The following is a 27,337-nucleotide window of genomic DNA, read 5'->3' as shown; positions in this document are numbered from 1 at the left end:
CCCTCCACCTTTTTTTTTTTCCTCCTCCTTGGACTTCGGCTCTCCTCTGAAGACGCAAGTTTCTCCCACAGTGAGGGATGCTGCGTGTTCCTGAGCTTCACGTGCACCCAGAGGGAACCGAGAAGTGGACCGGAGCGGAATTTACTCTGATTCTTTCTGAGAGGTGAAAACAGCATCACGTTATTTTGGTGGAGCGATCTTTTTAAAAAAAAATTTTTTGGCGACTATTACGCACCGTTTGCGCGCATTTTTCTGTTTTTGGAGACGAGGTGCTTCGGGGCATGAGTCTGCGATCCTTCCAAACACATTAACACACAGAAGGAAAAAAAACTCCCTTCTTTCATCTTCCAAGAAGGTGTTGATTTCGTCACTCTCTTATCACCTCCTTTGTTATTTTCCCCGCAGGGCACCAGAAGGGACACTTTGACTTCTTGTTTTTTTTTCTTTTTTCTTTTTCTTTTTCTTCTTTTTTCTGTTCTTTCCTGACCGGGAGGGTCAGCACAACTACATAAAATGATTCCAGCTTGGCGACGTGATGCTGTGTCGCATCTCGTCTGATGTTTCACACATTTACGGACCAACTAAAGAAGCTGGAGGAGGACATTAGAAAGTGAGAGAATTCATCCCAACGCCCAGCTGGCGCGTCCCCCCATTTGGTTTTTGTTTTATTTTTTAATAATTTAAATCGGGAGTCCGAACACCAGATCGCCGGCCAGATGCAGTTTCGACTCTTCTCATTTGCCCTCATCGTATTGAACTGTATGGAGTACAGCAACTGTCAGGCGCCGTCGCATCGCTGGAGGAGAAACAAGCGAGGTAACGCGAGGTTATGACCCACACGTTTTCCAGCAACATCCAGGAGTGACATGCAGAACCCGTGTGCGCGCGTGTGTGTGCGAGAGAGGCAGTTTGCAACACTTTATAAAAGTCCATCCACCTTCAGACTGAGAGGGAAAAGTGGTAAACCCCGCAGGTGTGCGCTGCGTTCAAGAACTCTTCAGAAATCCCTCCCTAAATCAGTCAGTTAGTGTTGTAACTTATTAAACTATTATATATATATATATATATATATATATATATATATATATATATATATATATATATATATATATATATATATATATATAAAAACTAGCAGTGAATGCGTTCAGAATCAGCCACGTGCATCTGTCCATGAAACATGTCGAGTTTTTAACATATTTACACATAAAAGTTGTCATGAAAAATGCTTCTGGGTCGAAGGACGTTTTAATGAATAGATACGGAATCCCCAACCCGAGACTTATGAATTGCACATCTCCACTCCAACCCCCCTTTAAGCTGGTTTTAATTGATCTCATAACCACTTTAAACAGTTGGTCGGAAACCCGCATAACAGTCGCTCAGCGGAGGCGCATAGCTGAGCTGGGGGATCAGCCTCTTTGTAAATAGTCCTCTCTGCGCTGAATGAATGAGGAGACAGTAGGATTAGAAAAGTGGCCCCCGCGGAGCCCTCCTCAAACCTGTGACATAACACTGACACTGTTTGTCTTCGTGCATTTTTCAGATGGTTTTTTTTTTCTTTCCTTTTTTTCAGAATTGCGCGCGGAGTAACACAGTAGAAACAAGTCACAGGAGAAAGGCTCTTGTAAAATTTTTAGGCAATCACAGATTTAATCATATGCGCTGCGTGCCATGGGGGGTGGGGGGGACCTCCACGCTCTCCAAGCCCTCCGCTGCCCATCTGCAAATAATCAGGCAATCACTGCGGGGTACTGGCACACACACGTTTTTCAGCTCCTCTGCGTGTTTCTTCCTCTGTGCACTGTGTGATCTTAGATGGCGTGAAAGGAGACTGGATGTCACGGTCTGATCAGTGTTTAAAGGAAAAGAAATGTCTGCAGGTAAAATCCAAATCCAAATGACATGTTTGTCTTCAGGTGCTTCTTTCTACTTTATGCGGTGTGTGTGTGTTTGTTGTTTGTATGTGAGGGGCATTGAGGGGGTTGGAGGAAGAGGTGGTGCTGGAGATGAGATCAAGAGGTTAACTTGCACATTTGACCTTAAGAAGAGCTTTAGGTTGAGCGCTATAAGCTACATATTGTTGCTACCAGCTCTCAGGACAGATGGAACACTTGTCAAACTAATCCAATGCAAATATGTGCAAGTTCTGCCTTTACAGAAATGTTGAAAGTGTATGTGTGTGTGTGTTTAGAGGTAGGGAAACGGTGAGGTGGGGAGGAGAGGAGGGGAGGCTTTGGGCCAAAAGTGCCCCTCTAGCAAGCAGTGGCAGCCGGCCAAGTTTTCGGTATTTGCTTCCTTCCTTTATTTATCACGGTTATATTGAAAGAAGCATGTGTAAGAGATCACCGTCCAATAGGCCCAGAAAATATTTTTCTTGCCCGCAAGGTTCCTGTGACAGCTTTATACACAGCCTGTCTGGCATGCACGGAGAACTATCCAAAACCACTCAGGAGTGTTGAGATGCAGACACATTGAAAAACTCACTTTGGCCGCACTTTTGCTCCCCGGGCGTGATGGGTTTTTTTTTTAATGTGTTTAACAAAACACATCCTGCATTATCCAACAACCGTCTTTCTCATTTGAATGGCAGAGAATTCTTTTTTTTTCTTTTCTTTTCGTCACTGATGTGCAGCTCTGCAGGAAGCCGCAAGGCTGAGTGTGGTGTCAGGGATGGAGATGCCAGCGTAATTAGGGGGATGTCAAGGCGTGAAACAACCAGTGACTTCAGCACGGTCCGGATTGGGATCTTATTTGTGGTTTTTGCTGGGCTGATCTTGTCTTGCTCACTGGATGGCATGACCCAAGCTCCCATTTGACTGGGGTAATTGTACACATTTGCTTTTTTTTTTTTTTAAATGTAAAACAGATGACGAAACGTATTAAATTTACACCTCCTTACCCCGTATCCTGCCCACTAGAAACAGGAAAATGATGCCAATGAGCCCTGCTATGATATCATAGCGAGACACAAGGGTATTACTTTTCATTTTTATTCTCTGGCTAATGATGCCACCTGCTGACTACATAAAATCAGGCTGAGTACCAGCGCTGCCTGAAGGAACAGAGATGCACAGTGGGGCCCTAAGATGTTTAAACAGGTAATGAATCGGTAATCACAGTGAAAAGTTGCCATTTGATACCGTTAACCCTTCCACATCACGCCAGAAATCCCAAATCTGAATTCTCAGCAGGCCTCGGCATGTTTCAGATCATATTCAGCTGTGTAATCTGTTACTCAGCTGCATTCCCAGATGTTTTCGAAGAACAAAAGTGATTAGATGAAACCAGTGCGCCATAGCAGGGCGGAGGGAGTGAGGTCAGAGATGAATGACATTTTGTACTGCTGCCTTTTTGATGGCAAAGAGTCCCACTTTGTGGCTGATTAGGCCCTTATTTCAACCAAGAGTTGCATAAAGAAAGGCAGAAATTTGACACTCTCAGGTGTTTGGCTGTTGCGAATTGACTCTGCTGTTTCAGTTTTAAATTCCTTTTTAATCAAATACAGTTTTTTTTTCTTTAGTTGTGAAGATGTGGAGTATTGGATGTTTGGAGGCGGTTAAGCAACTCAGACAGTGCTCTTTCTTTAAGGCCCTGCAAATCAGGCCTCTGTGTGCTGAAAACTCACACCAAGTCCCAGGTTTGTGGGTGTAAGTGTTAATGTTGGAACCCGGCACTTTGGTGCAATATTATACGTTGATTAAGTGCCTAAGGGGGATGAGAGGGAACGCTCCAAGAAGCTGCTTTAAAAAAGCCAGCCTCAGTATTCTTGCCTTTGGAAAAAGTGAAAAAGCCCTGCTGATGGCACATTTCATAACAAGGCCTTCTCACATGATGCCACATTAATCCAGGTGATTTTAGCGCCGCCGTCCTGATGCGGGATTGGTCACTTTATGGAAATGTTGGAGCCCCATCTGATCTGATTTTGACAGCAGAAAGGCAGAAGTCCTCCCTCCTCCCTCACTGTCCTTGGAGGGTTGCGCCGGTCGAGGACAGGCAGGGGCTTTTTAGGAGGGGGGGTGGGGGGGGGGGGGGGGGGGGGGGGGGGGGGGTGGATGAGAAAGGCATATTTAAGCAGATCAGCTGGAAAGGGCTGAAAGTGAACAAGCATCACCTGAAAGGGATTACAGCGAGCTGAGTCTTGACCCGAGCCCGAGCTCTGGCGTCAAGGAACAGAACTCTTGTCTTTTCCCTCACAGCCCCCCCCCCAACCGTCAGCTGAGCTTCCATAAGTGTGCAATATGTGTGTGAGAGGGAAAAACCATCCAGGGACAGGTGCTTGTGTCCATGATTAAGACATCAAGTCCACAGCAATCTTCTGTCGCCTAGCCTCAGTTTTCCGACCAATCACATCCACGGTCACCATCGGGGATCGGCTTTGCCATTAAAGACAGAGATTAGCTTATGTGCTGTATTGATAAATCACATCTGACCCAGCTTCCAAACTCTAAGTCTCTTGTCTGACCTGGGTGTCAATCCTATCCTGTAGCTCAGCTCCTGCTCCAAGTCACAGCGGTATCGGATGAAGCCCGAGAAAGGCTCCTCAGTGAGCCTGTGCCACGCTACACTGCTGAAAACCCCGGCAAGCGGAGAAAACATGCAGTAGCATGAACTTTCTTCCTGAGAGGGAGAGATTCTTTTAGGACACAAAGGAAGATTGATCCCTTTGACTATTTTTTTGTGCTCCCTCAGGAAAAATAAAGACCCAACGTGAGCATTTGAATTAATCCCGATGAATTAATTTATTTGGCCGGTTTTCTGGTATTTTATTGAAAGATTTAGAAGCAGTGCAGTTGGGAGTGGCAAGAATCCTCATATGTAAACTCCCTGGGTATTGCAGGGAATCTGTTTCACATGGATGGGAAAGCTTGAGAACATCTATCACATAAGAGCGAGAAAACATTCATTGTGCGCAGATTTTTCTTTCTGCATTACTCGAGGGGATCCTCTCTTCCACCCTCAATCGTTGTCATCAGAGGATCCCGAATGCTGGCAAAGCTAAACGCCGAACACATGGTTTTTATTTCTGGCTACGTTTCACCACACTATAAAAGTTCATTTTTTCGGAAATGTGAAATAAAATGAAGTTATTGTATAAAATCTTATAATATGCTCCACATTTCCTCGTGGTGATTGGAAACTCCTGAGCCGCAGACAAAAACTCCTGTGTCCCTCTAGAGTGTAAAGGGCGATTTTTGCAACCCTCACCTATGCCCGTTTCCTTAGTCGTGCACTCCCCTGCAGCAATTACACCTTAATATGTTTCCTTATAAAGCTACTAAATATGGCCAGCCAATTTGGTCTGATTCTCTCAAGTTTATTGGGCCGTAAAGATTCTAATGTTGGGAATAATTTCTAAGTGCCACACATAAAACAACAACACAAAAGAAGCTTTTTTTTTTTCTTTTTAAAAAGAAGTGACTCATGCAAGGGCTTCACAGGTAGAAGAGCTCCCCAGAGCCGAAGATGGAGCCCCTCAGGCTCACACTGGAATATACTCCCAGACTGCTTACCTCTCACATTACTAATATACCTCTAAAAGTACCCAGTGAAGAGCTGTTTAGAGGTAATGATGTGAACACAATGGGCAACCATTGTTTTTTTTTTCTTTCCCTAATTAATCTAATCACGGGAATTGTTAAAAATAAGCCATTTCCTTTTCACTGACTACAAAAGAGAAGAGGTGAATTAACTTTAAGTAGGTGGATATTTTAAGAAATATGCTAATTTTTTGCAGCTAGCAGCCAGCTAAGTAACAGCTCAATGAACCCTGGCTTCCAGCGCTCAGAAAAGTCTTCAAAAACAAATGTAATTACTTTAATATATATGAAAAGAATAGATAAAGCAAAATTACACACTTTTGTTAGATTTTGAGTTGATTTGATCAATTTCAGATTGGTCAAAATAATTGTGTAAATCATATACATGCATACATATACATACTTACTTTACTTACTGACTTTAGTTTATTTTACATGTCAAACTAAATGCATGGACAAGTATACTGATATTCAAATTTAATGAGTAAGTGTGTCTAAACTTTAACTGGTACTAAATCTCATTGCTAATTAAAGCCTCGGACCTCAAAGGTTTCAAGCATGCTATGGCTAGCGAATGTGCTTGACCGGCTGATCTTTGATTTCATACCTGCGAACAAGTAGGTCTGTACAGAATTCAAAGATAATTTTTCTCTCTTTCTCTTTACTGAAGTGAAACTGTATGAAGTATTTACAAGATGTCAGGTTTCTTATCTGGAGTAGACAGCGGTGACAGGTGGCGAGATGGGGACTGACAGGCTAACCAAGCTAACAGCTACTCAGTACAAGACCACCAGAGGAGAGAATTTCCTTCACCATGATCAACTCAAACCTCAACAATTTCATGGCAGCGAGTGGATCTTTACATCATGTCACTTTTGCATCTGTTATTGACTTTCTCACCACATTTTCTCAACCGCAGAACATCCGTGTTACATCACACCATAGTCTATCTAATTCTGTCTGTGAGCATGTTTACATGACGTGAGATAAAAACAAGTCCTTCCTTTAAAATGGATGTAAACATTCCTGTCAAACTGAAGCGCTCACCGACAGGCGAACACCCTGATGATTTGGCCAAAGGTCAAGTCATTCATGCACAACGCTCAGCTAAACTCATGTGGGCTTAGATGCTCCACACAAACTCAAAAGTTCCCATCCAGCACACAGAAGAAGATGTTGGTAACAGCTGAGATTAACCTCAAGGGATTGTGTATATTTTTCTACAACAACAGTAGAGTGTATCAAGCTGTTAGCTTGCTTGATTCATCATCAAGAAAGTATACCACACAACTGTTCTTAGAGGGTTAGGATTAGAAGCATCTCTTTATAGAGTTCAAGAGAGTCCAAGAAGCATGTTCAGGAGTTGTTTACCTAGAGGCAGTTTCTACAATAAGTTTTGCCAGAAATAAACAGTCCCTTTGTCTTTTCTTCATTGTGATTCATGGCACATTAGGTATAGCTCAACCTAGCGCACCAAAGTAACCATTTAATGTAAAGAAAGAATATTACAGCACACCGTCTAATATCAAAAGCAAGAACATTTGACATGACAGCACCATTACTGAGTTTCTGAATGTCATTAGCTTGTCTTAATCTGTCCAAAACTTTTGTTGAGTGTTAATAAAGTCAAAATATTTAGAAAAAAAACCTACATTTTATTGATTAGCTATGTGCTAGTGGACATCCTTGTGTCTCCAGACAAGGCCACACACTGGATCTGCTCTTGTTTGTCATGTCAGTGTGTTCCACTTGTGTGCGTGTTGACTCGTACCCACTTTGCATCGATCCGCAAAGCCTGGAAATCTGAAACTCAAGGAGGCCTCTTGAGAAAATACACCAACCTTTGTAGAAACACACACAACACACAGACTCTGGTTTGGTGTTAAGCGCTGACTGCATCAGTGCCTGTTCAAATGGCTCTAACACAGGCAAGCATGGGGCTGTGATGACTACCCCCATGCCCACCCCTTAACACTCGACAGATGGACAAGAACCCCCCTCCTGCCCTGCTTTTATGGGACCTCTAATTATGCTTACACGCCACATCAAAATAAAGCTCAGCATGCAATGTCTTTGGCATGGAGAGGAAGTGAGCTGGTCTGAAGCAATAAGGCATCTCAGAGCTCACCTATAATTTGGTGGTCTGAGTATGGACGTGGAGAGGTAAAGGTGTTCCAGCCCCTTACCTGTCTGCATAGTTACAGCAAATACGTTGCATTAATATATTCAAGGACAAGTAAAGAATATAAGATATTTAGGTCTTGCTGCAAGTGAATTTCAATATTATTATACTATATAAAACACATGGTACCATCAGAGTACACAATTTATGCAAAACTGTAGCATAATCTTCAATGTCTATGTCTGATTTATGGTTCACACCACAGTACATATTACATGTGTCATTGTGGAGTCAACAAAAACACAGAATGCAGAAGCTATGTGTGAAACAAACAAAAATCCCAAAGTATGCGCCACAACTCAACAGCTTGCAGAATCAAAAGCAGCAATAACTTATCATTTTCTGTGTGACCTTTATCTGGGTCACATCTCTGTGTTTGAATTGCTGTTTATATAATTTTTTAAATAATGTTTCAGCTCATTGATGTTTGTGGGAATTTGTTTATGGCCAGCTCTTGTAAAGTCCCACTCGAGCTGAGGTCTAGACTTTGGGTCATTGCATCACCTTGGTTCTTTCCTTTTTCAAGGGATTTGTTGTGGATAGGTTTCTTGGGATCTTTGTCCTGTTTGTGTTTAACAAAAGCTTCAGCTGTTAGACAGATTGTCTAATTTTTGACACTAAAATTCTTTTGCACACACAGACTGCAGAACAGCAAAACAAGCCCATATTATGATTCCCTCACCACTGTGCTTGACAATCGGTATGAGGCATTTGTGCTAATATGCTGTTTGTTTTCAACAAATATGGGGTTATGCATTATGATAAAGAAATTTCTTCTTTTATTTTCTTCATCCAAAGGATGTTAGCTACATTTACATACACAAAAATTTAATCTATTTGATTGAACTTAATCTGATCAGTGATTCCAGCTGACATGTTTAAATAGATGCGAGATATTGTGATGTGATCCATTGTATTTAGACAATGGACAGATTCAATACAATTGACATATTTTTAACATGTGCAATGTTTAATATTTCGGTAGTGGAAGGATTTTCTTTCTTTTATCTGGAATATTTTGACCACTAAAACCCTCAACAGTCTCTGCTATAGTGCCCGTTCTGTGCCATTTTAATGGTATTCTCTAAAACCTATGACATTACCTAAAGCCCAGGTGGTTCTAGCATACACAGAAACAAAATGTACCACAGAAATGATCAGAATGAGTTAGAACATGGTTATTTTTTTTCCCAATGATCAGATTGTGAAAAGGTTTTCCATCACCCTTGTCGATTGGATTAAAAATACTTTCCAACTGGGGCTGATCGGATCAGCTGACATGCTCACATGATTCAGTTTTGTCTGTTTGACTGGATCAAAAGTGATCCATGTAAATGCAACCATTGGGAAATATTGTTTTAACTTTTTCCAGATTGATGAGCAGGAATTGGTTTTCAAAGGTCATTGCTGGTGTCTTTCCTCCTTGGCACTGATTTAACATGCATCTTAGGCTCTAGTTGCAGACCACTTGCTACTTACTAGGGGTGGGAAAATCCAATTGAAAAATCAAAAATTGGGATTTTTTATTTCACAATTTCAAAATCGATTTTTTTTTTTTTGTTAAAAAAACTGATTTTTTTTTTCTCAATTAAATTAAATTAATCCACTATAAATTTTTTGTCATTTTCATTGGTTTTATTGATCTTTTTACTCGTCTTCTTGGGCATTATAGCAGCAGAATGATGGTCTGGCTACTGGGTTGTTTTCTCCGAACTGAAATCAAGAAAAATTACTAGCAAAAAGAAGTTTTATCATTTTTTTTGTCTTTAATCTACAAAAATAAACAATATTGAAGAATTTTGAGAATAGCAATTTAAATCGAATTGGCACCCAAAATATCTGAGTCAAATCGGGACAAATGCATATCGTCACAGCCCTACTACTTACCTTCTATAGAAGTGGAATAATTAAAATTTTACACATTGCTAGGCTTAGTTTTTGCTAAATAAATAATTACAGTGTTTTAACTCAGATGATGTTCAAATAAGATTAGATTTACGTCATTATAAGACCTGGTAATGACCAGATAATAACTATTTCCTGATGAGGGTAACCTTGAAATTGAAAATTGGTGTGTTTTCTTTTTCATGGCTGTTATATAAGGCTTACACTGGATATTTTCTTTTTGGTTTGGTTTGTTAGCCATACAGTTTTGTTGAAGCTAGCTTGAGGTCTCAGGCATTGTGGTATGACTAGGGAATGGCCTCATGGCTGCCTGCGGAGTGCAGAAGCACCCAGTGTGTTTTTAATCATCAACAAGGCTGGGAGTCATTACTGGGCCTTGATGCTTAGCTCATTGTCCCTCTGACTCCCTCTGTGAAGGGAGGAGATGGTCGAGAGTGAAGAAGGGGAAACACAGTGAGGGCAACATATGTAGATTTCTGAGGTCAAAGCAAAGAGGAAGCAAGTGATTGGAACAGAGGATGCATAGAGCAGCAGAGGAGTGATTGGATGTGACATGCATCTGTCTGTTATCAGACTGGAACAAAATGATGATAGATCAATCCTGTAATGGAAGTTATAGTATTTAACTTTTAGCCTCAAGGAATTAGAAGAAATTCTTTTCCTGTCAATATTTCATTCCCACACCTGTACTTGTCGCTTGTCTTGAGCCGTGTGGTCTCTTCTGAGATATCATATCACCTCAGTTTTTCGTTAAACAGCTTCTAGCTCACTGGCTGGCATTCATATGATCAAACTCTGAGGATATTAGCTTTGTCTCAGCACAGATGTTTATGGCTTTGGAGTTGGATTTCTAAACTGCCAGTCAAAACTTTGGACACACTTTTCCATTGGAATTAATGGGAAAGTGTGTCCAAACTATTGACTGGTAGTGTATATATTTTCCCATTTTTTGAAGTCATATTTTTCCCTCACTGTCACTTGTGGGGCTCTCTTGATGATCACTTTTATATCCACAGCTAACCGGTCAAGGTCCTCTTTTGTCTCAAGCTGTCACTTACCCTCTCAGGAAGCAAAGACCCTTTATTTACATTTATTAACCCTTCTGCCCTCCTCAAAGTTACCACCTTGTGTAGACCTTTGTGGCCAAAAATGTCCATGTACCATAAAATCAAGAGTAATTTCTTTGTGTGTGTGTCTTTTTATCAAAATGTCACTTTAGATGTTTATTAGGAACTTATTTCAAACATATGCACACATAAAAAAGAAGAAAAATCTTGGTGTCACCTTGTGGTTGTTTAGCTCCATATTATAACTGGCAAAAATAATAGGATTTCCTGGGTCTACCTACAATGGAAAAACAGTTGAATCTGGTGGAACTGACCAAAAATAATTAAAAAAAATAACTTTTCTACAAATTGAAATGGTTACATTAGAGAATGAATAGTTTTAAACTGTACTGAGAATGTGATTAAAATATACAGTGTTAACAGAAGTCAGTGGAGATAGTTTTGACATTAAGGTCACCAGCATCAGTATCTGATACAACATAAAAATTACTTATTAGATTAAAGTGGCTCTGTAATCAACATTTCAGCCTAATTTATTTTACTATGGAAGTCCAGAAGAGCAAGAAATAAACCCCTTTATTCATTTTGCATTGATCGTCTCAGATCAGCCTCCACCAGAAACAAGTGAACAGGGAAAGCTCCGCCCTATGTCCTGCCTGCATCTGATTGGTCAACTGCTAGGAGTAGTGTAGGTGGGTGTGGCTTTTTTCTCATGTACGTGCACAACCTGGAGAAGACAACCAATCACTGAGACCCTCCCCTGGGACATTCACTAAAATTTTGAAGTAGAAAAAAATCTCTAAAACCAATCTTTTCCATCGCCATGGAACCCGAATGTATAAAATGTTGGAAAACTCAAAACACGCGTTTAGGTGATAAACAATGGTGCCGCTCATATGTCCGATGAGTATGCAATACTATGACTCACTAGAAAGCTCAAAAAACGAGAAATAGCATAATAGAAGCCCTTTTAAATCAACTTTGTTGCTAATCTTTGACAAATCCAAAATTCTTATCTCAACCAAGACCCCATCCAGTAGCAAAATTTATCATTTAGGAAATAATTACAATTTTGAAGGTGTATAATTAATCAGCAGAGTATAAAACACATCATATAATGTTACACTGCATTTCATAGATTTGTCTGAAAAGAAGAGTTTTTGGAAAAGCCCCTGCCAGTAGCCACAACACAGCCACAGTAATCACCAAGTAGAAGAAGGAAAAAAAACTTGAGAAAAATGGACAAGTGCACCAAATAGGCATGAGGATTAAATAACGTTTACATTTTTTGCCACTTGGGGGCAGCACAACAATTTGTAAGATGCATAAGGATAATTTTAGCAAACTTGATGGTTCTTGGTTGCTAAGTAACACAAACAGCAAGCTGTAAGCAGTATTAACAATCATTTAGAGTTGCATTTCTGGAAAAGTGACTAATTTCTTTTAAGCTATGATCTGGTTTGACAAACATCATATAAAACGTTGACATATTAGCTGCTAATGCTAACATTCTAGTGAGTTTACCTAAACTTTGCTAATACTGGGGTGTTCAAGGTTGATGCTGGGTAAGTTTTAATGATTTCATGGTGAATTCTGATATATATGAACTTTCTGTTTCAGTTATTGAGAAGAGCTCTGCTAAAACAGTAGAGCCATGAACCATAAATACAGGAGAAGATGCAGGATAGACTGGATGGGAAGTGCATGTGACATGATTTACCATTAGTCCAATAGGTCCATTTTGACTCACCAGAGCCCAACTAAGCAGCTAGATTATGGAAGATTTTGACTGAGGTTTTGACTGCCTCTTCATTGTCATAACAGTTAAAAGCATTTGTGGTTATCAGGTGAGATTGCTTTGACATTCTTCAGTGGATTACCTGAAGAGTTGGTTTCAGGGCCAATCAAAAGGCAGTTTTATTCTTTTCCAGATATATACTTTTCATAGACAGTGAATTTTAAAACTAAGTTCTAAAAAGCCCAATGATCTAATGGCAAAGTCGCTTGGGTGGCAAACTTGAAGTGAACTGAAATGTGACATTCACTGGTTTAACAGAAATGTGCAGGGGTTTCAAAAATTGCTGCTGAAAAGCTGATTTTTAGGTTGTGTCTTTTGCAGAGAATATTTAACAAGAACTACATATTAGTGTTTCATGAAGCCAGTGGAGAGATGGAGCAATGACAAAGAAACAATCATTGGTTCGTCACACTCTGCTCACCATAGTCACATCACACATTTTAATTTATTCATATTGTTGTATTTTTCATTGTTGTTGTGTGCATTGACGAAAGACCATGTATGTTGGCTTTTTTTTTTTTTTTTAAACCTGTACACTTTGGACTTCTTCATGCACATTTGGGTAAAAAAAGAGTCTTTCAACTTTGGAAAAGCTCTGCCATGATTTGAAAGGACATTTTCTGTTCCACTTTGTCAAGGACCAGTTGTGCTTGCCTTCAATGTTTTCTCCATTTGCACTTCCCACTAATCTTGTTAAAGACAGTAAAACAAGACCGTGGCAAAGACAAATGCAAGGATGAAAAGTGTAAAGACAAAGAGCTCCATTAACATTTCTCAGATTCCTCCACTCTGTTTTCTCCTCTGGTTGCACACTTGTGTTACAACTTGGCGGACTTTTCCTTAACTGGATATTATTTTATTTGGACTGGGGCCAGCTCTCAGGAGCAGAGGCCTTAGCTGTGTAAACAGCTGTCACCAGCAGGATTCATAACGAATAGGTATCTGTAGGCTGGGGTCATATGTAGTTTACATGTTTACTGGCTAATGGCTTTAGAGATGGCACTGCCTTGGTGCTGTAATGAACACTAGTGAAGTGTAAATGACAGTATGAGGCTGGTTAGCATCAGCAATGGCTATGAATGTGCACATTCATACTAAAAGCCAAAGCAGTATATTTCAGAAAACTTGACAGATTTTCAGAGGGTGAAGATTATTTTTTGATAATACCAGATTGTTTTCTTTATTCTAACTAGACAAGAAGAGAAAACTCCTGTCGTTGAGCTTATTGAAGCATTGCTGTAACAGCAGCCAAGACATGGCAACCTGATTTGCTGCTCATTTGTAGCAGCAAATACTGTGGCGTGCAGGTACAAGACAGGTATGGCTCCGTGTAGCTGCCCTTCATTGTAATGATACTCTAGGTGACCTCATGCCACCCAGGGATTTTTGGATGCAACTCCTTAGTTTTTGCAAGTTTTACAGTAACATCCAACACCATCATTAAAAACTCACTTTTGCCAGCCCACACAAGTTGCCAGGAGCCATGAAACAAATCAGTGGCTCTACCCCAGGCATAGTGGATAGATCCTATCAAGCTGACCAGAGCCCCTCTGACTCAGTGTGATGCTTATCAATCCAGTCAGAAGATTTGATTTGATCAGTGCTGGTAGTACCGTGACAGTCCAATAAGGAAAAAAGCACAGCTGGAAATGTAGAAGTTCTGATTAAGGTTTTTGTGAAGAAGTTAGATGCTGCAAACCATGAATTGAAAAAAAAAAAAAAGTTGGAAATTGTTTTTGTCCTGCCAGAACATTGGAAGCATCTTTTTATACTTACATTTTTTTGTCACCTTTTTTGCCCCCTTATTTTGCCAATCGGGTTCACATGAGGGCCACAGTTCTGCAGGTTTCCTACATTTTCCTGCTCCAACTCACCTGAATCAAATTAAATGGATTCAACAACCTATGAAGTTCTGCACTATGACTCGTTATTTGAGTAAGGTGTGTTGGAGCAGGAAAACGTGGAAAACCTGCAGAACCTGGCGTATGTATGGCCGAGCTGAGTAGCTCTGGCCTAGAGAATATGCTCATCCTTAACATTTTAAACATTCATTTTTCCTGTAGGAAAAGGAACAATGGTTTAGTCTAGTCTTTTAGACTACTCCTTTGATGAAGCCCAGACAGTGCCAGCCGTTCACGTGCATTTCTCTGATGTGAACACACAATGCCAGGTGCAACCCAGGCACCTGCCATGGCAGGAGGCACCTGGATATGTCTAAACCAGCGGTCGGCGACCCAAAATGTTGAAAGAGCCATATTGGACCAAAAAAACAAAAACAAATATGTCCGGAGCCGCAAAAAATTAAAAGCCTAATAGAAGCCTTATCATGAAGGCAACACATGCTTTATGTATCTATATTAGCTATATTAGCCTACTATCAAAATGACTAAGTTGGCTACAAATACATAATGAGCCTTAATGATAACATGTTTATTTTCCCTGCTGCGCATCCTGTAGAGAATGACGCACCACGTGATTACTCTGTATTAAGATGCCGTCTCTTGTTTAACTTCATTACTATATTAATGAGTTATGTTTCGTTGCTTTTATGAAATGAAAAAAAAAAATGCAATATAGAAATCCGATTTTTTATGTCATTTTTATTTTGAGGATTCGAAAAAAAACCCAACAAAATGGAATGTGCATAACGCGCCACTTATCTGGGCAACAAACAGCGCGAAAAAACGCAGCCTGCATTTATAAAAAATAAACCAATAAATCAAATTAATACAGTTTGATTACTGTGCAAATGCCAAGGAAGTCAGTGCAAGGGTAAAACGCAGCAGCATCTTCTTCTCTTTTGACACGCAACCGATGCAGCTATCCTCCGACCTGAGCACCATTACCAAGTGTCATTCCACATATATACTGACAAAAATCAGAAATCATTTTAAAAAAACATCCACTTTGTTACTCAATATGTGTCCATGAAGGATTATGTTCTTACCTGTTTAATGTGACTTCTGTTTTTGGACATCACTGGTCAGCTTCTCAACATCGGACATGTAAGATGTAACTTGTGCTGAATTAATGTCCTTGATTTGCTGATCGGTGATGTTGCCGCCATTTTAATGGTCCTTTCCTTCACTGTCTTAGCGGAGAGGGGCATGTCTTTGATTTTCTGTATTATCTCGGTTTTGTTTTTGAAGTTAGCAAATACGTGTCCTGATATGTTGATGACTGACTGCTTCATGTAGTCACCATCTGTGAACGGTTTTCCACACTTTATTATGTCCCGGGTTGCAACAAAACTTGCAGCAGTAGTGGAGTTTGGAGATGCAATCCACTTAAATTTATTTTTGCGCTTCTCTAATTTCTCCAGAAGTAATGCAATCACACTTTTTGTGTCACTCCCAACTGGGTACTGGCTGCAAATGTAGCATGCTTTCCCTGGAAATGTCTTTCCACATTACTCTTTTTGTTATTTGACAACTTCTCGCTACAGAGCGAACATTCAGGCAATCCTCCCGCATTGGCAATGAATGCAAATGATTCGGTCCAAGAAACGTTGAATCCTCTGTTCTCCTCGGTTATTTTTCTCTTTTCTCTTTGGGATACATGGTGCATCACGCAGCCCCGGTTTGTTTACAACGCCACCTGCCTCCTCCCGCCCTGCTGATAGGCTATGTGTGTCGCAGGCTATGACGCAAATCTTCCGTGACAGAAATGTTGAAATATAATATTTATTCTACACATTTTTACAGCATTGGAAAACATTAAGAATGTTTGTGTCAGGTTTGTCCTCCTACAGAACCAGATCAAAACAAAAAATATATATCTTTTTCCATTTTTTTTAAAAACACTTTTGAAAAGGCTCCAGGGAGCCACTAGGGCAGCGCCAAAGAGGGTTGCCGACCCCTGGTCTAAACAAACCTTATTTCACATTCCAGGAAAATATTTTGGCTAAACTTGTTTTGTTTGAAAGTAATTATTCAGTTTTGTTTGCACCTGCAATTAAATTATAAACCAAAACATGGACATTTTCAAACAGAATTTTGCTACATAAAGGTTGGTGGGAGCCTTGACAAATCTACATAAATGATCAAATAATATTGACGTTTCTCTAATGGGAAACAGGCTTAGGTTTGGCATGTAAACAGGTAAGGATGTTTTGCTTTCTTGCGAATGACCTAATGTCAATATTGGACTGACTCCTTTTTCGGGGGGAAAAAAACTAAGCTTTGATGTTCAGGAGTTTTTTTGGGTTTTTTTTTTTTTTGCGTCAAGCACCAGAACTGAAAATGAGAGGTGTCTGCCACCTGTCCCCTGTGGTGCGTTCCACTTTTGACCCTGACGATCACCTCAAATTTCCCTTTTGGTCTCAGTGGGTCAGTTGGGGGTGGGGAGGTTGTATTATGTTGAAAGGTTAATGAGGCAGAACTTGCAAATGCTTACATTGAGATGGGTATTAGGTCAGTCAGAAGAGTGACTTCTTCTTAAACATGAGTATCAGATTTTTATTTTGCCCTTTTCCTTTGTCTTTGTTTTAAATTTCCATTCTCTTTATTTCATTCTGATCTGTGTTTGTTGGGTGGTGACATTTTGTTCCTGTTAGCTACAAGATATATTAACTTAATCAGACAAATCCCCTTTAAGTGTGTCAAAGAATGTTCATTATTCAACGCCTTCAACGCAAATGATAGTTTATCGGCTGATTGTAAAAACTATTAGCTGTTTGCACAAAACAAATCAAACAAGAACCATTTAAATTGCTGTATGGATGAGATGTGCTGAGATGGAACACCTCTTATTCATAGATTGTTGACTCTGACATTGGATTGCATGTTAGAGATTCTATTCTATTCTATTCTACAGTCATTTAGCAGACGCTTTTATCCAAACCGACTCGTGAAGAGAATTGTCCAAAACTCATTGCTTTGCATAAACAAGGAAAAGGGTACAAAAAGAGAACCAAGGCACCCAGAGATACAGTTAGAATCATAGTTTGCAAGTTTTCGAGGATAAGGAAACAGCGGCTACATTATCTGGACGTGGCAGAAAGAGGAAGCTATCAATGGCTGCTACTGGATTCCTGAGGAGGCAGGTGGTCAAAAACCCTTGACTTGCAGCAAGACTTGGTGGCAGCAGGCACTGAGGTTTCAGTTTCCACAGTAAGCTGCACACTACACATTTAAGGGCTCCATGCCCAAACTCCAAGACGTACACCACTACTGACCCAAAAGAACAAGAAAAGTCCTCACCAGTTTAGCACTACATAAAAAAGTCAAAGAGGTTTTGGGGTGCTGTTCTGTGAAGTAATGAAACCAAACTGAAACTTTTTAGGATTAGCAGTATGTCTGGAGGAGGAAGCAGGAAGCATAAGCTAAAAAAAAGACCATCCTGCCTACAGTGAATCAGTGATGCTCTGGTGCTGCTTTGATTCCTCTGGCACTGGAAACCTCCAGCATGTGGAGGGCAACGTGGATTCAGTCATCTTGGCCTCCACTGCTTCACGTTGTGGCGTTCTGGGTTCTGTTTTGTGCCTTTAAACCACGTAAAGCATGGCTCCTCGTTTTTTATTCCTGACTTAAAAGACATCATCCAGAAATATTTTGAAATGCACAAGATAACTACAAGATGTAAGAGATGTACAAGCTTTTTTATAAAGTAAGAAAAACATTTTCACATTTAAATTTGTTAATTGCACTAAAAGTAAAAACTAAGCAAAACAGGGTAAATACTGATTTAGTTTGATTTAGTATTTATTTGAAATATATGGTACTGGATCGTGAAAACTATTGGCAATGTTTAGAGGGTTTGATTCTGGTAAAATACTACAAAACGTTACTCATTTATTTAACACATTAAAGAACTTTATTTTTTAAATAAATATAACAAGAGTGTTTTATGGATGTTTCAACCAAATTTCAGCCAAATAAAGTGAAAAATGAGCAAAAAATGGAAACATTTCAGTTTATTTCTCAAAAGTGTTTCATAATAGCGTTTTAGGATTTGGTACTCTGTAACGGCTTAAAATAAGGCTTTTAAAAGCAAGTCGGTGGTCTGTAAAATCTTTACTTATCTGAATTCTTCATTCACTGCATTATTAGAATAAATAAATTAAATAAATCAGATTGCTTGAGATAATCAAGAATTTAAAAAGTTCTAATGCATATATATATATATATATATATGCATATATATATATATATATGCATATATATATATATATATATATATATATATATATATATACATATATATATATATATATATATATATATATATATATATATATATATATATATATATTCACACCTCAGAAAAGGAAAAACTCTAAAATGATTATTTCTCATCTGGATCTCCAGATATTTTGCTTTTCCTGGCAAGTGTGAAAAATCTTCATCCAGCTCTTTTGTTTTTCATATGCGTGAGCTGGAAGTGGAGATAAGTTTAGTCAAGGTGATGACAAATGGGGAGGGGAGAGTGAAACACTGGTTAGGGTGGAAAAGATGGAGCAATGCTTCATGGGGTGCAAATATGCCAAGCATGCCCGCCGACTTGACTGAACCTCGCCCGTGACACTGCCAGTACCCTGCTGCTGTGTAGAAAGAGCCTGGGGAGTCCCTTCTAGGAGTGCACGTGTGTGAAAGTGTAAGAGTGAGTGAGTGAGTGAATTACTAGGCTCGCTGCACATTGAGCTGCAGGTGTGAAAATTAGGTGTGAGGTTTATGTGTGATAAATTACCAACATGTGGGCTAATAGGAGCCACTCCACCTTTTTCCTCTTAGCTATTTCTTCCCTCCCTTTAGAGCTCAAAACACATTTCTTCCACAGCTTGAGTGAATTTGAGGGAGTGTAAATATTGAAAAATTCACATTCTACATGGTTCTCTGTCTTTTAGGGCTCATTCCTTACTCTGTGCTGCTTGTAATTCACATGTAGTTTGTGTTTTCTGTTGGGCTGTTCCTGTGTATTCCCAAAAACTCACATTTTTTCTTTTTACTTTCTATTCATGGTCACTTTAGATGTGCATTTTGATTTCTTGTTAGTGTTGAAAACTTGTTTTCAGCAAAAGCACATACTTCCAGACAAGTACAAAGTGCCTCTAACAAAAATGTTTATCTTCTTTGTTTAAAATAAGGTCAACATTTCTATGTCTCATTCTTTTTTCCCACTTGGGAATTTTATCTAACAACTATATATGTAATTATGTATTGTATCAGGTGTCCAAAAACCTATTGGATTTTGGAAATCTGTCTTAGACAGCTGAACTAATCCTTTCCAAATGTCATGTGCATCACCTCTACTCTCTCACGAATAAAAGCTATTAAATGATTTATCATTCTCCATACAGTTTGCAGCTGAAGTTCAACGTTTTTTGGCACAAATTTAAGTCATGATTTATCCCTTTTTGTCTTTAAAAATCATAGAAATGTCAATTTTCCATCTTCTCATTACTTTCGTCTTAACACAGAATTTTTCTCTTATGACTTTAATCTTCTAAGTTAAAGTGCATGTTTTTACGGTACACCGACCCTGCCAACTTCCTCATGGCTACATATCTTAAATCTTAAATTTATAAAGCGGCATAATCAGAAAAGTGGATGTGTGCTGCGAACTGGTCAAAATTACTGGAGATTTTCAAAAGAACATAGAGCTTCTTCCCTGAAAAAGTGAATTAAGATGGATGAGCAAAAGAGCTGGCAAGAAACATAAACCACATGCTCGTCTTTTGGTGCCTGTAGAGAGCGAGAAAGTCCATCCTCGTGAGTCATAGATAAACTCCTGGGGTGCTTCCACACTTAAATGCCTTAAAGACCTTTTGCACCTGTGCTGACCAACCATAAAGTGAGTATTGCAACCAAGAACAAAAGGCAGATGCTGAGTGATGGCCAGTGCCACTGAGCATAAAGTGCCATTTTAACACACTATTTCTACAAGAACAAAACAAGTCTCGGCCTTTGGCTTGTTGCTGTACATTGCCGATTCAACCTATTTTACAAAAAAGGGAAAAAAAAGCCATTTCACTTGGTTGTTTCTGTATTTCACTATGTTTTTTTTTTCATTTGTTTAAACCACTTGAAAACTGTGCTATGAATATAACAAATTTATGACCAGAAACACAATGGGCTTATAAAGGCAGCATCAATTAAAGTCATATATTGTTTTAAGTAAAAAAAAAAAAAAAAAAACCTTCCTTTGCTCAAACAAAATTTGAACTTGATTTTAAGTATGTATTGTTTTGAGTTCATTGCTTAAAATGTGTTTAAACTGACCTTGAACACATTTTCTGTTGTTTTCTACACTTGTCTGAGCCATAAAAACATTTATGCGACCTCAATCTGCAATGAAGAGGCGATGCTGTTACTTGAACACCACATCAAGGCCTCTGCTTTTTCCTGCTTCTATTATTATGCAGCTTTCCATAGAAGTCACTTGGCTGTTATGGATCAAGGCTTTAATAAGTGTCCATTTGTATAGCAGAAAGTATAAAACCATTGCAGCTTGTGCTGTGACTACAGGTTAGCAAGGTCAGCTTTTTATTACTTATTTCCAAACAGGCCTTACATGTTCTTCTTTACATCACGGAATCCAGATGTGCGGTTTGACCCAAAACATTGGACTCGAGTCCTAATCCATCATAAAGATATTATTAAAAGAGTGAACTAACCTGGGGTCTGCATATACACATGAAAAGAATGGAGCCATTTTGAGTTCAAGTGGACATGTAAAAGATGAAAGGTTTTTCCAGATAATCCTCAAAATATTGTCAATGTCTCTATCTGATCACAGCAGCAGACAGAACAAACAGCTTTAAATCTCCTTATAACAGCTGCATTTTCTGATGTTGCTGCTGAGTTAATAGCAATTTTAACATAACAAACAAAATGTTATTTAAGAAACTCATTTAAAGAGACAAAAGCTCTAAAGATTGCCTGTTTTCCTTTAATGCTCAGAAACTTTCGCTGCAACAGTAGTTTTTTCTTGTGATGCCATATTGCTGCCTGGGCTAATGACACTGTAATAAATTAAAAAGGCCTCAAATAAAAAAATGGGCTTGCAACCAAACATTAACACATTCAGTTAGTGTTTTATCTGCGTAATGCAAGAACCAGAACAAACAACCAACAACCTTAAGACTTTAACAGCTTGAAATAACATAACATAAGCCAAATATATATTATATAAATATAGTATAGTGTGTATGTGTATGTGTGTATGTATTAGCATCGGGATGCGATGGATTGGCGAGCTGTCCAGGGTGTACTCTGCCTTTCACCCTAAGACAGCTGGGATAGGCTCCAGCTTCCCCGCGACCCTAAATTGTAAAATGAATGAATGAATGAATGAATGAATGAATGAATGTATTAGCATCTTGCTAGCATGGTCAAGGTAAAAGGGAGCACAGTGCTATTGAATGCTTCAGCTTTGGTTTGACATTATGGTAAACAATATAGAGCAATTAAACCACAATGAATACTTTTCTTTTGGTAATTCTTTTGGTAATAAATTAACTTTGCTTTTCCTCAACCACTGGAGACTTAGCATCTTTGAAACTGATTTAATATATATATATATATATATATATATATATATATATATATATATATATATATATATATATATATATATATATATATATATATATATATATATATATTTTGGTTATGTACATTAATATACAAATATATAGACCAGGTAGCTGGGCAATTCCCAAGTAGCCACTACAATCAATGTTAGTGCACAAAATGTTTAGTTTCAGATGAACTTTTAATGCAGTGAAGTAAAAAAGTAAACAACTAAAATATAAGTGACTGATTTCATGCCATTTATTCATACAAATGTTCTGTGGTCATCTAATGAGTCAAATCTAGTTTTCTTAGCCACATGTGACTGTGGCTCAACCTTTTGAGTCAATCCAGACTAAATTATTGTTTTATTGCGCAGCAAAAACAGTTGCAGTTTTCCAGTAGCTGCCTGTTTTACCCATTGTAAACAACATGAACCATACCCCTCTCAAGTAATCAAGTCCCTGTGTTGCCTGGTAGATGTGTGTCACAGGAACCATTTGGCTGAACTAATATGTCTGACTGCAAATGTGTTGCCTAAGTCTCATGCTGGAAAATCATTATAAGCAGCAGAACTGTCCTTAATTATAAACATGTGCTCAGAGTTTGATATGTTAACGTAAACTGGAGAGAAAACTTAGATCCCAAAATTTTGACTATTTCCAGCTGGGAAAGAGTCAGAGGCTAGTCCAGCATATTTTCAGCTAAACTGGAACAGAAATGTGCCTTCAGTGCGATGTGCCTTTCTCCTTTACACTTCTGCTTTTTCTCCACAGTGTTTTGAACAAATTGAACCTTCCAGTTCTATGATAAATAAAGTCACGGTCCTGCAAAGTAGGAACGTTGATGCGATTTTCCATGTTGCAGCTTTGAAGAAATCAGAACAATACTGAGAGTTCAGAGTGGCTGCTGAACACTGGCTGAGAACGCTGACATTGTTACAGCTGCAAAGTGTCAGCACAGATAGTTAAGTGGTTTAAAGAGATCCAGAAAGCGCCTGTTTTGCTGCAGCACTATGCTGTCCTGTAGCTGCCCTTTCCGTCTCCATTGCTGACTCTTTTTTCCACCTAAGTGGAACAGGAGAAAGCTTACACCATCACTTATTAAGGCACGAGTGAGTTGGACAATAAACAATATTTGTCTTGGTGCCACGAGGGAAAGCATATAATTCTGTTGGTGAAAATGTGACGCTTTCCAAATGAGAGGACAAGTCATCTCGACCTGCTGCTGCTCCAAAACCTTAAGTTCTCCATTACTGCCTTTTCGCCATATGACAATTATGAATTATATAGATGTAGTGAAAGAAGAGAATGACTTATTTGTCTTGTCACTTAATGATTCAAAACTTTGTCTGGTATGTTGTACTGTAAGAGCCTATTTTTCAAACAATACTCAGTGTGCCTGATGGATAGTTGCATTCACAGTCTGTCTTATTAGATTTAAATACCAGCGTTCTCTGGAGAAATGGCAGGGAATTGTGAGAATAGGAACAGATGTGTTTCAATATTTGCTCCTGTTTTCTATTTGCTGACTTTTAAATTCACTTGAGTTTTATAATAAGGCTTCTTCAGTTGTCAGTCATCTCTCTGCTCTTCCATGGTATCATTTTTAATTTAGTAATGATTTAATAGAACAGACAGAAAGCTAAATAAGTGTCCAATTAGCTATCCAGTAACTTTCTGCTCTATATCTCTGTACCTAATGTTACAGCTGCTATCGTAATCATTAAATGTTGATTATTTGCTTTTGAGCTTCAAATTTAAGTCACAGATTGCACCTTTTTCCGTTTTCTGTTGGAAAGAACAACAACAACAAAAGATAAGAGAAGCTCAAACCTGCAAAATGCTCTTTAAGATGCTTGTAACCACCTTTAAACAGAAAAAAAAGTCATACATTAAATTATTGCACAGACTGAAATCATGAGAATAAAGACCACTATCAAAACTAAAACTATAAATTGCAAGACAAATGTGAAAGCAGACATGGTCTGGTTTGTATCGTCCATCTCTGTGTTTTTTTTCCGTTTCACATTGAAATTGTGAAGCCTGAAAATGATTTTCAGAAGCAATGTCTCTCAAGCGTTTTTCTCGATGCTGGCCGAAAAGAGACCCACATCAGTGAAACCCTATGTAAGGAATGTATTCTTGTTCTCGAAGTTAAGTTCAGAACTCTAAAAGAAACACAAAATTATGTGCAATTTGCCTTGTTAGGGTTTTGGTTTGCAGAAAGTTGGAATGGGTCAATATAAATGATTTCATGGATAACGATAGGTGAGTGGAAGGCAGGAACTTAGCTGGTCGTGGGTGGAACTCCTGTGTTTGTGGAGCATTTGGCAGCCCCCAAGTGCAGTCTGTCACACTTGCTTTACAGTTATTAGGGGGAAAAAAAACGTACCTGAGATGGAGTTTGGGTTTCTGCTTGATTTCACTGCAGCTCTAATTGCTCTTGAATTGCATTCAGAGAAAACCTCCCAGGAAGAGTAAAATGAAAGTTGCCACAATCCAAACATCGTTCCTCATGCTGTGACTTAACTATGGCAGATGAATTGATTTCATGGCCAAATTTCTGAGTTCTAAATTTTTCAAAGGTAATCTTGAGGTTGAAAAACAATATTGAAAAAGAAAAAAAAAAAAGATATTGGTTGGCAATCTTTTATCTAAATTGTAACTCCATGACAAGTGATAGCTATTAGTTAGCATACTTTAGCATAAGTTAGCCTGGCAGAAGTTAGCCTAGCTCTGAGCAACGGTTACAAAATTAGCATGTGACCAGTAAACTCACCAATCAACATGTTCTATCGATATAAAAACTATCTATGGATGTCTATATACTATATTTACATCATATTTGTGCAAAAAGAGAAAAGCTATAATCCCTCTGCTAAGGTACGCTAACTGTCAGGTGCCTCATATTCTGACAGAGGCACCCAGATTTCCAGAATACTAAATTAACCTTGTATATACACATTATTTAAGCTTCCTTTGTAGATGCAAATGAACTAAATCATTTTTCATTCCATTTGAAATCACCACAATCTAGCTGTCACTGCATTACTGATGGCTGAGGAAGAGGATATGAGAGAGGTCCTTCATGTGGTTCCTCTACATCAGCAGCAGCTTTGCCTTGTAGACATGACACATTGAGGCACTTATTAAGTCTTTGTGTTAAAAAGTTCTTGTGTAGGCTTCCTCTGTTATGTCCGTATGGCTTTTTGTAAATACAATACTTGAGGCCCAAAGGGATCTTTCAGAAGTGGGAACTGCGGATTTGTTTTGTTACATGTAATGTGCACTCTGTGGTTGAAATTGTAAACGACATGAGTTTATCGTGTGCAATGAGTACCACTTTTAATGCTCTGTACTCCTCCCCTGTCTTTAAAAAAAAAAAAAAAAAAGCATGTTAAACCTGGAATCCATAATCTTCCAGTGACTGTTCTCTGTGCATCTTTTCAACTCGTCTGACTCATGAAGGTTTCAAAGTGGCTGACCGAAAGCATGACATGATTTGTGACGGCAGAAAAACATTATAAAAGGCTGTTTGGCATGTGTCAAAACACAGTCTGAATTTGTACACGTTGAATTAAAGAAGATAAAGTTTGCAAAACAAAGACTGCATCTACAACTCCGATTGCCCTCCACAGCACACTGAACATATCACTTTATGTTCTAACCAAATCAGGTTAAGATGAAGCAGCGATAAAGAAACTTGTACACCTCTTTGTTTGATTTTCTCTTTTTTTTTTCATTTCTTATGGAATAGCTGAAACCTGCTGGCAGTCATCAGATTGATGTAAAGTGCGCTAGACATTGTGCCAGTAGTGTGGGATATGAGTTGGACAGAGCTACTCCAGACACTGTGAATTGTGGCCTCTTTCCTGACATACCTGTGGCCTGAACCTCCAAACCTTTCCACAGACACACACAAAAGCTAATCTCCCAAGATCAGCAGTAAGAGTTTCTCTCCATCGTGTACAGCCAGTCCTTGTCTTCTTTTTTTTCCTCAGTCGTACTGTAATTCCAGGATGTGGGATATGCTTCTTTGAGACGGCGTGTGTTTATGTTATCCTCAATCAGCGAGGATTGCGAGATTAGCAACCAGCAAAACAAATGTTTAACAACAAGAGTGAGCATGATCTTTGAGCCAGACTTATGAAGGGCTTTTTCAGTAACTGTAATTTCCCTGTTGATGGACCGGTCAGTGATCTAATGACCGCATGCATATATAGTATTTTCCCTCACTCTTGTTAGGATAGTATTGTTAGCACACTGTCAATAGTGACAGGGTTGAACCCGCTCAAAATGGGAAGGAGAAAGAAGCTTTCCAGTCCCACAGTTCCATGTTTTTGCCAAGTTTACTTTCCTCCCTGTTAGCGTGGTGTTCAAGTTTAGCAATGGCTGCAGTAGTAAATATGACCACATTAAGGTGACTGTCAGTTTTTTGTAAACACGTCTAAGTTGTGTATTATGGAGAAATATATGGTATGACTGAGGTTTGGTCTTATGGTGCAGCTTAGCTTTACATAATGGAAAGACTGTAAAAGTGAAATATAATACAGAATGTTTGCATAAAATTTTGGTCGTGGTGCTACCTGATGGTGACTCTTACTGCAATCGCAAACTGTCTTCAGTTAAAGCAACATCTCTGCTTATTTGGCAGTTGACTCTGATGATCCTGCATTGAACTGAGATTGAAAACCTGCAATGGATCAAATGAAATTAGAAACAATAATTGACAGTTTAACATGAGACACCATTTTCCATCTGAGAATTGGAGGAGCCAAAAAAGTTATAATTTGGGGTTTCCATCCCTCCTTCTTGTCTTACCGAGCGAGTGTGGACTGGAGATGAACCATCACCAGTCTGTGATAAATAGACTTGGATGGCACATCCCAGTCGGGCTGTGATTGATTGAGTGCCGTTGTAAACCTCATCCCAAAAGACCATCAGAGACACCTTCTGATTAGCACTTAATCTTCCTTCCATCCACTCCGGCTTCAGCAGAATGAATGCAGTTTGGCCAAAGCCAGCATACTTCTCGTAAGACTTCTCTAAAGACAGTCTCCAGCACCCCCCCCCTTCCCCCACCACACTCGCACAAAAAGAAAAGATGAGGCAGAGGAAGCCACTGACATTTTCTGACTGATTTTCACCTGATTACAAACTGATGCTTGCACTGGGCCCACTTAGTGTTCGCTTTCCTCTGGGTGAATCTGTTCAGAGAAACCTAATCCGCGGATCTACGGCCAGTAACGCAGACATACTCTGCTCTGTCTCTCCGGCCTTGTCGAGCTTGCTGCTCAGTGTTTTATTAAGCATTGTGGTAGGTCGCGCCGT

General features: G+C 39.1%; 1 protein-coding gene across 3 annotated transcripts in view; it reads left to right on the top strand.

Moving 5' to 3' along the window:
* Positions 1–710: 710 nt before the first annotated feature.
* The window catches only part of rspo2 (R-spondin 2), a gene marked incomplete at both ends in the record, with an annotated part of 62,361 nt that continues 35,734 nt past the window's right edge, over positions 711–27,337 (top strand). For 2 of the 3 annotated variants that reach the window (XM_079241373.1, XM_079241372.1), the window contains one exon: positions 717–816. In XM_079241373.1, coding sequence (XP_079097499.1) covers positions 717–816 — 100 coding nt within the window. Of the gene's footprint in view, positions 817–27,337 lie in introns of all 3 variants that reach the window. The other variant, XM_079241374.1, reaches the window with a different exon arrangement.

The sequence above is a fragment of the Telmatherina bonti genome, assembly GCF_933228915.1.
Source record: "Telmatherina bonti genome assembly, chromosome: 5".
NCBI classification, from domain to species: Eukaryota; Metazoa; Chordata; class Actinopteri; order Atheriniformes; family Telmatherinidae; genus Telmatherina; species Telmatherina bonti.
Note: the sequence above shows the minus strand (reverse complement) of the source record. Positions and strands in the feature narration are given on the sequence as shown.